The 14894-nt window shown below is 39.0% G+C and overlaps 1 protein-coding gene and 1 long non-coding RNA gene across 16 annotated transcripts in view; both read left to right on the top strand.

Moving 5' to 3' along the window:
- LOC138748862 (uncharacterized) overlaps positions 1-3723 on the top strand; it is a 102840-nt gene extending 99117 nt beyond the window's left edge. For all 3 annotated transcript variants that reach the window (XR_011348287.1, XR_011348289.1, XR_011348288.1), the window contains 2 exons: positions 1952-2066; positions 2213-3723. This is a non-coding gene — a long non-coding RNA (uncharacterized lncRNA). The remainder of the gene's footprint in view (positions 1-1951; positions 2067-2212) is intronic.
- Positions 3724-3900: 177 nt separating this feature from the next.
- The window catches only part of magi2a (membrane associated guanylate kinase, WW and PDZ domain containing 2a), a 251791-nt gene continuing 240797 nt past the window's right edge, over positions 3901-14894 (top strand). For 3 of the 13 annotated variants that reach the window (XM_069909265.1, XM_069909263.1, XM_069909267.1), the window contains exon 1: positions 3901-5374. In XM_069909265.1, the coding sequence (XP_069765366.1) occupies positions 5077-5374 (298 nt within the window). In that variant the 5' untranslated portion in view covers positions 3901-5076. The remainder of the gene's footprint in view (positions 5375-14894) is intronic. The other 10 variants (XM_069909259.1, XM_069909257.1, XM_069909254.1 and 7 more) reach the window with 6 other exon arrangements.

Raw genomic sequence — 14894 nt, 5'->3', positions numbered from 1 at the left:
TGCTCTTCAAGGAGTAGTGTCCTGGCCACTAAGAGGAAGAAGTTCAAAAAGATCCTGGGAATCACTTGCTTGTGCAAATAGCAAGTTACCATGGTCAGACTGGTCACCTTTCTTGAAAATTATCATGAATATGACCTCTCCAAGATCCTCTGGTTTACCCTTTCCTGAAATGGTCAGTGAGATTATGGATTCGTGATTAAAAGTTTTTTTGAATTTCAGACAGAATACATTTGCCCCCAAGGCTTTTTTAAAAGTTGTAATATAAGCGTTTCATCTTAACAGTCAGGAGTGGAAACAAAGTTGATCCAAATAGGTTGCTTTTCAATGAAATCTAAGTCACTCATCCAAAGGTCAGAATGGCAAATGAAATAGTTTTTCAAGTGTTCCTTTCAATGAAAATTGAGTGCCTTTCTGACCCTGATGTACTAGCCTCAATCTTGGCTCTCAGTGGGGTGGGATCGAGAGTATTTATATTATAAATGATTTTTACAGCAACGAACAAACCTTAAATGTCATAGCTCTCAGTGAGTTGCTGAGCCTCCTGCATTCTTTTCACTAACTAATTAGATTCCAAGTTTTCTTCCAGATCTCTGCCTTCTGGTGTCTGTCAAGTTTTTTAAAAAAAATATAAAACATTAACATGAACTAACTTTAGAAACTTGCATTTATTAGTCTTTTTACATAGTGAAGATCAGAAACACCTTTTTAATTTATAGGGCCAGACTAAACATCCTAGCAAAGTTTGGTTTAAAAACACAATATAAATCCAGCCCAATATTAACGTCTTTCTTTTATTTGGTTGTGTGGTTATATGGGAATAGATCCAAATGTTCTTTCCAAATATAACATACATGCTAATTAACACCTTGTTAATTTAATTGTATTCAATTATGGTTAGACTGCAGGCACGTCAAGGAATTTTGCCGCTACATGGGGAGTCTAAAAAGGAACATGCAGGAATTTTGAGTCAATTCCTGCACTGTGATTTATCCTGCAGGATCCTTACAATTATTTGGAGGAAGTCTGCAGTGTAAATTGTACTGGAAAATGTCATTGTTGGTCATTCATTCTACTGCACGTTCAACTACCGGGACTGTTGCACTCAGGTACTTGTAGTCTAATAAAGTGCCCAATGTGAACAACCACATGGGAAGTAATTATGTTAATTTTTCAGCAATTTTCCCGACATTGCAGTCTAAAAAAACATTAATGGCTACTTTTGTTTTTCCCTGGACTATTCTAGGTTCTCTGGAACAAGCAACTCTTGTAATTGAAATCATTGAGAAGATACACAGTCCCTTCTCTGGTCTCCCCATCTTTTACAAGGCCTCTGCTTGGTGCCATGACAAAACAGTTTATCCACAACAAAGAAAACAACTGTTAGATACTCGATACTGTTTCAGGAAGTAGCTTTCTAAAAAAATTATATAGGATTACACTGGATAAATGGCACAAGAACAAGCTATTCAACCCAGTCCATGTTGGTGTTCAAATTCCATTCAAGCCACCTCCTGTCTTTCTACATCTACTCCTGGCAGCATTAACTTTCTATTCCTCCCCCTTGTGTTTATCTCTTTAAATGTATCTGCATTATTTGTTTTAACCATTTCCTTTGGTAGTGAGGTTCATAATCTCAGCACTTCTTCATAACATTCTTACTTTGATTAACTCCAATAATGATTACACTTCTGGCTGATTGGAGTAAAACTTATTTCCAATTACCAGTAGTTCTGGTAAATGTTTTCCTTTCTAAAATATGTGATCCTTTTTCTATGCTTATATGCATGTTTTTGATGTCTTTTTGATGTCTGAGGCATTAATGCTGTCATGGCCTTCTCATTCCACACTTTAATTTTAAAAACAATTTTCCTACTTTTCAGTTGTTAAAGATTGCAAGCTCCCATAAATACAAGCACTTTTAATTTTTCCATTTTTCTCTTTCTGACCCCAGATGAATGGCCTTCAGAAGATGCTTCAGTTCATCCCACTATCCTCCATCATTTGAAGTCAACTTGCAGCTGAACCCTTCAGCTAGCTCTATCTTGAGGCCCATTTCTTTGTTAAAGGTAATAACCACTTTTCTCCACCTCAATTGGACCTTTTCTATTTTATTTAAAATTTTTAATCTACATTGATTTCTCAGTCTAGACTCCTGACATTTCTATATCCAACATGGCACCAATTACTATTTTTATAATTTGTTTATGTACAGGATTCTCCAGGAGTTGGGAGTGCAAGGAAAGATACACCGACAAGCAGTCAAAGATCTCTCCAGAGCTGCTGAAAAGGGTTGTCAGTGACTGGATGAGGAGAAAGGATTCCACCTGGGCACCCAAGTGAGTGAAAGGCATCTTGGGGGTGAGCCCGGGATGCACTGCTGAACCTTCCAGAGGTTGTTGAGGGTCCACCAGCGAAACACTGAGGATGGAGGGTGCCCACTTGATAACCCAGAAGATTCCACCACTCACTTGGCTACCACGCAGAGTCTAGACAGTAAGTTTCAGGAGTGCAATAAGGGATATTAACATCTATCCCTTACCTTACCCAAACCTATTTTGAACTTGCAACATTCCATAGTACAATTCAATCTGAGCACCATCATAAAAGTGCTGAAAGGGCAAAACTGTTGTGTTTTGGCCAACCAATCTCTACCATATTGAAGCTAAATGCTAACCTATTTTTACCAGCTCATCAACATCAATACACTTTTTCCATTATGTGAATGGTATCAACTTTTCTACAGTTTACAAGCTCAATCTGTCATCAACAAAATCCATCTCTCCATTGGATGATGCCCACCATTAATCAATTACTTAATGGTGAAGGAACCCTTGGTAATGGCACTCATGATATGATTAAAGTTTACAATTAGCCTGAAGAAGATGGGTCCATGACTAATATTTTAAAATTAAATTGTGGAAACCACGGGTGCATGAAAGGACAGTAAACTGGCAAGCAAGGTTAAATTTCAATGTTTATTTGATTCCTTGGCTGTCCCCATAGTCTTTGTTCTCCCTCTCAAATACTACTATGAATTTATTTTAATTCAAAAAACACACTTTACTCATAATATGTATAAGAAGTACAACTGGCAAATGTCTTTATCTACATTCCTTGTACCAACAAATCAATACTGTCTCACAATGATCAATATCACACACACTTCCTGCTTAAATAATACACCCATGAAGTGTTTGAAAGTCTTTTTCGGACCCAGTCCCATTGGACTCAGCAACAGCAGGACACTAAACCAGCCATTCTCAACAGGGGCCACACGATCCCCTGGGCCCCCCAGCATATTTAAGGGGAGGAGGAACCACAGACTGAAATCATAAAATATATTTGTTTTTTATGTAGTTGATAAAATTATGGAAAAAAAACAACTAAAATTTACTTCTTTACAGGGAAGGGGGCCCATAAACTTAGAACAGAGTCCTTAGGGGGCCATAGCAACAAAAAAAAGTTGAGAATGGTTCTTCCCAAGAAAAATCTTTGTATGGCTGCACCAAACTTCAGTCTGTCCCTCATCACACACTCTGATACCTTGAAATATGCCAGCAGGCAAAATTCACTTCTGGAGATCACCTTATACTGGAAGTTGTGAGCACACCATACTGGGACTTGACATCTTACTGCCCAACCCCAACTTTAAATTCAGTGATTTCTGGAGGCGATCCCACAAGTCAAATTGATGACATCCTGGGATTTGGGAAAAAAAAGAATGTGACCATAAGATCTTCTGTTTTTAGGTAAAACACATGACCTTAATGTTTTGTGTTGATGGAGTTTAACCTGTTTGGCTCAGTAACCATGACAATAGCTGACTTTTGCACATTGTCAAGATAAAAGTAAATGGTATTTTTCCATTGTTACTGTTGTCACTGCAACTTCTCCACAATTTTCCTTTGATATTTGCACTAAGCATGTGTGTGTATATACAGATGCAGTGAAAGTCTGACTTGCCACAGCTTCCCAGGTAAATACATAACTCGTGGCAGCACAAAAAAAGAAAGATAATCATATAAAAAGAGGAAAAATTAAAAAAAACTTTGGCAGTTGGGGAGAGTGCAAGACAAAAGTCTGAGCGAATAGTGCAGACTGAAGTAGTATTAGGGTAATACTACTTCAAGAGCCTGAAAGAAACAATTTTTGGATTGTGTACCTTCTGCCTGAAGAGAGCATGTGGGGTTAGGGTTAGGGGATGGGTTTAAACTGATGTTCCCTTCCTCCTTTAAGGAAAGGTCCTGACCATTAACTCATCCCCGGTACCGGGGACCATTGTCATCAGAGGTGACTGCAGGGCGTGGAAATGCAGCCCCAATTGGACTCTGAAGACAACACCGTGTCCCTCCTTCACCGCAGCAGCACGTTTCAAGACCATCAGAGGAGGACTGACGGTCCGCGCTTCCCCGGTCCCAGAGAGAGGGAGGCGAGCAGCGAAATCCCGCGATGACGCGACCCTTCGCCCGTGCGCGAGGGCGTGCGCGAGGGCGGCTGGATGCCGGCGATTGGCCCGAGGCTGCGGCGCGAGCGCGAATGAAGTTGGAGCAACTTGGAAGCGGATTCAGCGGTGCCCGTGTGGATGGGAGCGGGAGCCGGAGCCCCCCCCCACCCTCCCCACCCGCCGCCGGGGACGATCTGCGCAACACCGTTCCCTCCCCGGTCGGCAGTTGCTGATTTCAACCCGCGCATCTTCCTTAAGTCCTGTGGCGAGGGGGCGGGGGTCCTTTGCGCGATGGAGGAGGGGTCCCGCCGTCATTGCCGCCCGGTGTCAGCGGTCCGCGCCGTGAAGGGACCGGAGGGCAGCGGCAGCTCTGCTCGGAGCCTCTAACCCGGGACATCGGCCACGGGCCCCTCGCCTCGCTGCCCTCCTCCATCCTTCCGCCGCAACCCAGGCCGGATTCATGGGCAGGTCGAGGAAAGTGGCCGGGGCTCCGGGCGATTCCGACCGCTGCGTGGTCGGGCTTCAGGTGTAGTGGCCCCGACGCCCACTCGTTTTCTCACGCCCACCCAACCACCCTCCCCCTCTCCCTCTTCAGACCCGAGACTGCGTGCAGACTGGCCGCTGCAGCAACGATGTCCAAGGTATTAAAAAAGAAAAGTCACTGGACGACTAAAGTCCACGAAACTGTGATATGTAGAAATAAGGATGGGGAGCTTAATGTGGAGATAAAAGGTGGCGCTGAGAATGGGCTGTTCTCCTATCTGGGAGAAATGAAACAAAACAAAATAATCTACCAGGTTGGAAAACTGCATCCTGATGATTTGTTGTTGGAAGTCAATGACACAGCAGTGTCTGGACTCACCATCAGAGATGTATTGGCTGTGATCAAGCATTGTAAGGACCCAATTCGTTTGAAGTGTGTTAAACAAGGTACGGTCATCTCCTCAATACCTGTCAATTTCTTTATTAGGAATCGGTAGCTGTTTTCCTAATGTAAAGGGGGTGGGGGTGGGGGGCATGTGACATGATATCTGGTCCTAAAACGTCAAAAGTCACCTTTTAAAGTTTGCGATTGTTAAATGTTTTTGATGTGGATAAAAACATACGGATGTTTTTATTTTTCACACTATCAACCATAATACACACCAACATTTCCCTCTTGAATAGACCCTGTGTCATTTCCCCCCCCCCCTCCTTCACCCGCCTCCCCACCCACTCAACGTTCAACCTAGACCATACATTAAACCCATCCAGCAATGTCCTCACACAGTGCAAATAGACAAGAAATTTGTGTCTTCCACTTTTACACACTGGGTCAGTTCCTTTCGTCTTCTTCTCCTGTCATTTTAGGCGATCTACTCTTGCTGAATACCGTTAAAAAAACGCAATGGAAGTTTAGAAGTCCGTTTCCTTGCAGCATTAGCCGTTGTCTTTACTCATTTAAAATTGCCCCAATTGCTTGACTCCTCTAGTCCGAAGGTAATACAGTACAATTCTAGAATATAGCAGTATCATATTGTGTATCAAAAGTGCTACCCTATCGTTCTGTGGCAAGTGTCCACTTGGTGTTGTCATCTTGTGAGGGTGCAATGGCATGATTTTTGGTTTCTCTTTCATTTGAAACCGATCTTTCTGTTAAATTGTGATAATTTGGCACCTGAATTTTCATTAATTGCTTGTTTGGGAATTTTGAGCATTAAAATGTAGAATTAACATCAAGAATAATAGTTATGAATAGGATTTCATATTTGTGTAGTAAATTGAAATAACAAATAATCATGTATGAAAATTGTAACTGCAGTTGTTTATAACTGAGTTTACTTGCATGGTTTAAGGAATTTGGGGATATTGGAACCTTTGAATGTTTTTTTTGGTATGAAACCTGTTTTGCATTGTACACATTATTGCTGATGTCCGTGCTATTAGAAAAACTTGAGTTAATCAGAACAAGGCAATTTAAATTTCTAAGCATGTTACTTGGTTAGTCACTTTTGACCAACTTCAGAGGAATTTGCAGAAGATTTAACAAAACCCCAGAAGAAATTGAGTAGATATTATTTCTATAAATTTGATGAACTACTGCATGTTCAAAGGGGATTTGGCCTTGTGGCTGAGGAGATGATTAGATAGCAAACAATCAAAACGGTATGGGTAAAGGCAAGTTTCTTAAATCTCATTGGGTGAGTAATGTTCCAATGGCATTTATGTTAGCACTTGCATTACATTGCATGACTTGATATTTTTTTTCATTTCAATCAATATAAAATGAAAAGGTAATCCTGAAGGCCAACCTAAAAATCCATTTTTTCCTTTCAAATAAATCCTGGTGCAAAAAATGTCAACCATGCATAATTTACATTTTCATTTTTATTCTAAGAATGCAGAATATGGTGTTCACAATTCCCATATGGAGTACCAAAATTATTGAGGGAAACACCAATATAATCTGTAATGCTAATTTTCATTATCATCAATTCAGTTGCACTAGGTATCTCTAAAATGAATTTTAAAAACTGAAAATTCCTCTTCTTTGCAAATACTAATTAAAAACTATAAAAGTGTTTCCAGAATTCAAAATTAAATCTGGATTTGGGATATGTGGCAACATTAAAACTACTAATGGCATTAAACTGATGTGCATTGAATCTTTTGATTTTGGTTCTGGAATGACCAAGGTCAACAATTACTCATCATTCATCATGCGGTTATGAAGTTGGCAGTGAGCCACTGCTTTGTCCAGCTGCTGGACAAAGAATGAAGATGAACTGTCAGTCCAATTAAATCAGGGGCTCGAACTTTTTGGCTCTGCCACAATGAAAGAGCAGCAATGTTTATGAATTGGATTAATGTGTGACTCAGAGGGATCTTGAAGCTAATGTGATGCTCTGCAACTATAGGTCTACCGACCTTGTTACTCTAGATGTAGAATTGTGTGCATTTGTGAGTTGGGAAGGTGTTGATCAAGAAAACTGCACATTTCTGCTCGTGCACAGCTGGTGGCAGAAATAAATATTTAGCATGTGAGATGGAGTGCCAATCAAGTAAGACAGTTTTGTCTTGGATGATGTTGAAGCAATACATTCAGAGAAGTAGAAAGTATTCCTGACTCTTGATGTAGTTTATAGATGTTTGAAAGGCTCTGAACCAAACCGTGTAGATGCATTATTTCATCTTGTTGACCCAGTTCATTTTTATGGTTAATGGTGATTCTCAGGATGGTGATCATAGGTGATAATGTGGTTATTATGAAACTTGAGTGGAGAATTTTCCCCTGTTTTCTGTTGTTCAATTTTACTGGAACTTTTGGATGCCATGCCCTACTGATATTAAGATCAGTAACTATTGCCTCTCTTCTATTCAGCTATTTTCAAAATCTGGGCTTCAAAATAATGATTGTTGAGAGGAAAAATAGTGCATAAATGTTGGTTGTAAGCTCATCCACTATTTTAATAATAGATGATTGTAATCAAGTGGATTTGACTTTCCTCTGCTTTTTAGTGGATTACATAAACATATATTGTTGGCGAGATTCCAGTGTTGTAGCCGGACTGGAAAGGCTAATCTTGCTGTTGATTGTGAAGCAGAGTTCCTCAGGATTTTATTTAAAGTACTGTATCACTGGAGCCTATTGCTCCATTCATTCTTTCGTGTGGCAATAGGGCAGGGCTTCAATTTGATCTGTTTGTTATATTACTTAGCTCTCCATAAATTCACTTCTGCTGTTTAGCATGAATTTGATTTCTTGTAACTTCACCATATACACCATGGTTCTGCCATGACATTCTACAATGCTAATTGAGCCAGGGCGGTCCATTGCTTCAATGTGAGAGTGGAATATTCTAGGCCGTGAGGTTACAGGTTTTAATAAAATGCTCTTTTTATTATTACTCATGCCCACAGCTTCTCAGTTTTTGAGTTCCTAAATCTCCTCAGAATCTATCCTGTTTAACGCATTAACAAAATCACAAAATGATGGAGGAACTCACAGTGCAAATGTGGGTCTTGATCTCCAAGAGCCTTTGTTCCTACTAATGGTGTAATGTTCTGATGAATCTACTGTATAAAATAGATTTTTACTCTTATTGTAACCAATTACTTTTAATGACTTTGGGGAACTAGTTTCGGGCACAGGGTGAATCAGAGTTCAAAATCCAAATCTTGCTTCTTGTTATAATTCAGATGAAAATGTAGCTGAACTTTTTGATTTTTGAATGAAGCAAAGGAATACTGATCATTTAAGATGACAATTCAAGTGGGAAGTGATATAATGAAGCCATATTGAACCTTCAATCTTGTAAACGTGAAGGGGCCGTGAGCAAGAGAGTAGGAGCAGAAGATATGTGTTGATTTGTTTTAATTCATGGGCCATAGTCCTGCACACGAATACGTGGGAAGGAGCACCCAACTACGAGATGTAAGGCTGACCCACTATAGGAAATAGGTTATGATTCACTTATTTAGATGAACCTGGAAATTCAACGATCAAGAGAAGTGTTGCTTGCCTTTTTGCTTAGGATCTTTGTGAACCTCAACTGACAATTAGTTCCAATGTTTGTGCACAATGTAACCCACTTCTGCCTCATTCACTAAGTCCCATGTACTGCAAAGTATAGATGACCTAGATTTTTGTGCAACGATGAGATCTGCAGTGTATATCATAGATCTTGGTGTCTGGTACATCACTGTTAAAAGTGATCACATACTTTGCTGCTTCTTTTCACATTACAGTGGACATAGCCACAAAGGGGAAGTGTGAATGTTGTCAAGGTTGTTTTAATACACTTTCTGTCAATTGTACTTGTAACACTGAACTTATCAAAATAGATCAAAATGATGAACAAAATGCTGTATCTAAACAAAATCCAGCTGAAGAAAATTAAACTACACAGTGGCTAAAAAGTATACATTTTTAATTTATTATTAATTGACAACAAGCACGTCTACAGTTTCTGCAGAAAGTACCATATTGAACTTTAATTGTTGAGCTTCATGTTCTTGATGGAAAATCAAGCTAATACTGGGATGCCAAGAATAAATGGAATATTGAAAAGCTAAGTGTTTTGTTCATGATTTCAAGATTCTGAGTGAGGAATAGTGATGTAGATTGTATATAATTTCTTCTGAGGAAATGCATGAATTATTACCAGAGTTTATTTTAATCCAAAGAATATACAGATTCAATTAATTTTACAAGGCAGTTGGGAACCTCTAAGATAGTAAACAGGAGAGGGGCTGTATTGACTGAAACTGATTGCTACAATCTCCAGGGGCTTCCCTCGTAGCCCTAATAGTTGAAGATAATAATTGCAAGATAAATTATTGTAAATTGGCCTGATCTTTTTGGTGAAATTATATGGCTGGCACTTTTATGGGCTATGCTCTGTCTGATTGGGATAGATAAAATGTTTTTTTTATTTCAAATGCTTGCTGATTTATTTTAACCAAAATACAATCCTTTACTTCATTCACTCCTTAATTTTTGTTTGTGTTTTTGATGTTTTCGCATTATATTGATTAAACTAACTGGTCACTGCTATGTTTCTACAAATTTATAGATCTCACATGTTTTCATTGTGCGCCTGGAGCATATACTATGCAAAGAAAACTAAACATTCCAGTATTTGTAGTACTAAGTCAATTTGTATTTAAAAACAAACTATTTGATATTTTGTATTCCAGCTCATGTCAGCAATTTTTTTTTTAAACACTTTTTTTGGGGGGGGGGGTGGAAATAATGATTTATTCCCCAACCAAAATACTAATGAGAAGGTGCTGGTGAGCAACTTTCTTGAATTATTACAGATTTTTTTTTTAGTGAAGGTATACCCACACTCCTTTTGGGTAACAAATACCAAGATTCAGATGAGGGAATAATGATGTTTTTCCAAATCACAATTGTGTGCATTTTTCAGTAGGCTCGGTATGGTGTTCCCAGGCCTTTGTTGGTTGTAGAAGCAATGTGTTTGGCATGTATAATTTTATAAATAGTACGTTCTGCTGAGGGGTATTAAAAAGACAGATGGGTTACCAAACAAGTGAAGGTGGATGATCTTGACCTTTTTTTGTGTTTGAACCTGTACTCCTGAAGGGAAGGGCATCATGCTCAATGTTTCAGTGCGGCACGGACTTTGGAAATGGCCTGTTACTGTGATGTAGGTTTACATTTAAAATTTAATTTAGTAGCTATTGTTGGAAATCACGAGTCAGAATACAGGATGGAGATCAAGAATCTGGTTGGGTGTTGCCAAAACAACAATCTTACTCTGTGTCTTTAAGGTGTCCTAAGAAGGGCAAGGCTACTAGCAGGAGCACCATCTGGCTGCATCATTGTGTGGTTGGCTAGCTGCAAAGCATTGGACCGGGCGTCCATACAGAGGATCATCAAAACGGCCAAGAAGATCATTTGGGGTTTCTATTTCCTCTAGTGACAACATTTATTGGGGGAATTGCTTAAATAGGGCTAAAAATAATTATAGAGGATCCTTTCCATCCAGCACACAATATTTTTACCATCAAGGAGGAGGTACAGGAGCCTCAATATCAGTACTGCCAGGCTGGGAAATGGCAATGGCTTCTTTCTCTAGGCTATGAGATTGGTGAACAGTATATTGTAACTGATTAAATAATCCCAAAATATTTAAACATGCAGGTATTTATTTTAAATTGTATCTTTATGTATACATGTGATTATTATGTACTGTGTTTGTGTGTGGACCATGGTCAGGAGAAACTCTGTCAGGTTTTTTATGTAATAAACTTAGATGAGATGATAATAAACTTGAACTTGAATAAGACCAAAAAGCTCTTTGTGGATTTTAGGATGGGAAAGCTGAGGGATCACACATTGCATTACTTTCAAGTTCCTGGGAATCCACATGTCAGAGGATTTCTCCTGGAGTCAGAACATCTAGGAAACCATTAAGAAGACACACCAACACCTCTACTTTCTAAGAAATCAAAGGAGATTTGTTATGTTGTCAAATACTCTTATAAAGGTTCTACAAATGTATTGTTGAAATTTTACAGATTGGTTGCATTACAGTCTGATGTGGTAATTCAAGTGTCTAAGAAAGTAGAAGATGGCAAGCATGGCAGAGTCCATCACAGGTTCCCATCTCCCATCCATTGACTGTATCTGTGTGAGGTGATGCTTCAAGATGGCAACAGACTTCATAAAGGACTCTCATCACTCTGGTCATAACCTCTTGCTACTGCCTTTATGCTGAAATCCAACACCACTAGGTTCAAGAGTACTATTTTTTTCTCCCCCAATGGCTACCCGACTGTTGAATATCCCTGTAGTGACTACTATCCATTCTTTTTTATATAAAGCCATTTGGAGCCTAAGTAGGTTCTTAACTTAACGCGTTAGAACAAATTCATAGCGAAGTCCAGATGCATTTTAAACTGTGTATTAATGAACACAAAAGGACTCGTGACGTCTATGGTAACGTGATAACATCTATCGTATGTGATAACGGTCAACAGAAAATATCGGAGCTGTACTCTCCCTTCTCCTCTCTATCCTCTATCCCATCATTGCCATTCCATGCAGGGTAATGACTCTCCAAACCCCGCAAAACTCCCATGCATGCGCACTGGAAGAAACAGAATGTCCATAGCCTCCGGACCCCGGGACACCATCAATGCCCACAGCCAAACCAAGAACAGCAAACAACACACCTTTGGCTCTTACACTCCCCTTACTACTCTAATCATAAGCTACTTTGGCACAACAAAAGATCTGTCGCACTATTGAAATGCCACTTCTTGCACTACTGTAATTGGGTTATATATTTGTTATTTCTTTTCATACAGTGATTTAATGTATACTGTTGGAATTGTCTTTTTAAATTACCAAGTACCTGTTTGGCTACAACAAGGAAGAAGTTTGGGTATATGTACATTCTGCATGTGATAAAGTTCCTTCATTTCCTAATTACTCTGAGCATAACCCATCTCCTTCAAAACTTTTTTTTCTATCTATTATAATAGGCAGTTCTGTCTCTAAATAATAGATTAATCTATTTGAGTTCATAGCTGTTTGAAATATTTGGAATATTTCACTCAATTAAAAATGTACTGCAGGTGTTTAACCTTTTATCTGGGATCCTCAGGACTGGGCACCTGCTATTGCTCGAAATCTTCCGGATTTCAGAAACATTTTGATTTTTGTCCCTTTAAGCCCGCCAAAGTTGTGCTTCCTCTGAAGTTGCGTTGCCATCTTCATCCCTCACCCTCTGAGTTGCGCTGCCATCTTCCCTCTTCCCCCCCCCCCCCAAGTCACACTGCTGTTTCTCTCACCCCCGAGTCATGCTACCATCTCTTCTCCCCCCCCCCCCCCCTTGCCGGACAAAGGCGCACTGGACCGAGTCACTCTGCCATCTCTTCCACCACCCCCCGCCCTCCACACCGGACAAAGTCATGCTGCTGTCTCTCCTTCTCGGCTGACAGTCGTGCTGCCTTCTCTCGCTCTTACCTCGCTGTACCAGCTCCAGGATAATAGCCCCTTTCTCGGTTCCCCTGTCCTAGTGCTGGTAATAGCAGTTTCAGCTGCATGGGGAATTAAGGGTATCAACAATGGGCATTGAGCTGCTGGTGGGCTGACTGAAAGCATCGTGATGCTGGACATGCATTGCTACAGGTGATTCAGTGGAATGCAGTGGGATACACGGCGTTAAGCTAGGATCGCATCGGGTCGTGTTGGTTGCGAAACTCCATCTTTGATGAGCAGATGTCATCCAGCAAAAAAATGCCGGTTTTTGGAGTGCTGGTTTTCTGAATTCTAGATAAAAAGTTAGGTACCTGTACATTGATGCAGGTTGCAGTGCAAAATGGTTTGCAAGGATTTTATTATGAAAGGGCATAAAACTAGGTTTCTGCATTTCAGAAATTAAGTAATGAGGTTTGGAAAATTATTTTAAAAAATTATTTCACGATACAATTCTCATTTTATTTATTCGCCTCTGATATCTACTATAAGTTCGTCACCTTTGATTCTCTGTCTCTCTCACAACATTTTGTTTATTGTGATTGCTGGCACTCGTGTAATCCATTAAACCTAAAATGCTAATAAATCTGTTCTGTCCAAATGTGCTTCTGGTAATTGAATTTGCTTTGCTTCGACCAAATTTTAAGTTGCAATGTGACGTAAAGAGAGGGATTGTTTAAAATTTGGAATGGTTTAACAGAATCTCCGGGTTAAAGAAATATGCATATTGAATATCAAAGCTCAGTACATTTTTAGATTTGTTAGCAAGTTTTCAGATTTGTACTACCAAGGTTAAAACTAAGGACTGAATATTTTACTACAAAATTTTGGTAAAATAAATCCATTTTATCTTTGTATTTATTAAAATTACACATTTGTGTGTTTCCAAATTGGAATTTTAATCATGTTTATTTCTAGATTTGTTTTATTCTGAAATCTGTGATCTTTGTGATATAATCCGGTGTAACCACCAGTGATGCCATTCATTCTGTCCATCTTGACTTGCTCTGAAGAATTGGAATTCAATTGTGTCATGCACTTAAAGAGGCGGTAGGGGTGTTGGTTTCTTCTTGAAAGATGCGAGTGATTCAATTATGTATTTCTGATATTTTGATGGATCTTGTGATTGTTTTTCTGGTACTGGTTTATCTTGATCGTTTTCACTTTTATGCTCAGAATTGCTAGCCCAATTATATTGACTGTTGTGACCTTAATTTGAAAGAAGAAAATTGCAATATTGAGTGGACTATTTTCAATGCAGACATGCTACAGTAATTATTTTCTCAGCCTTGGGTAACTTGTGTAAGTTAAGTTATAAATGTCTGTGCAATTGTTGCATCTAATAGGGGATATAGGGATGAGATTGGTTTTCTTTTTGGTGCTATTTTCAATGAGTGGAAATGCCATAACATTAATGTTCCATGAGTCCTATATATTTTTTGGTATTGTTGACCAGGGTTTTTTTTTTCTGGAAAAATCATTTTGTGAATCAAGTGGAAACTTGCTGTGTATTTTAAAGAGTTAATGACAGCCACTTTAATATTCATAATGGGTAACAGCAATGTGAAATATGCTCTTTCTATAAGATTTTTTGCTTACCTTTATTAGTGTACACATTTCTTGCATGTTATAAAAGCTATAATTTCTCTCATGAAAGGTACAACTTGGTAATTTAGATAAGTGTCTATCCAGTCATACCAATTGAAAGGAAAATTATGCAAGGCACATTTCACCTGAACAAATCGTTGTCTGTTGTGCCCTGTTTCTGGGCAGTTTTAAATCTTCTGTGAGTAATCTGAATCTATTTTCATTTTAATAAGTAGCAATGGGAATCACTTTCTTAGTAATGTAATTGAAATCTAACATTTTACTGCCTTGCAACACTTAAAAAGCATAGATCATTTGTCTTTAATTTATTAGCACTTGAATATCTGCATGCATTTCATGTTTGTTCTACAT

Source organism: Narcine bancroftii, chromosome 13 (assembly GCF_036971445.1).
Source record: "Narcine bancroftii isolate sNarBan1 chromosome 13, sNarBan1.hap1, whole genome shotgun sequence".
NCBI classification, from domain to species: domain Eukaryota; kingdom Metazoa; phylum Chordata; class Chondrichthyes; order Torpediniformes; family Narcinidae; genus Narcine; species Narcine bancroftii.
Note: the sequence above shows the minus strand (reverse complement) of the source record. Positions and strands in the feature narration are given on the sequence as shown.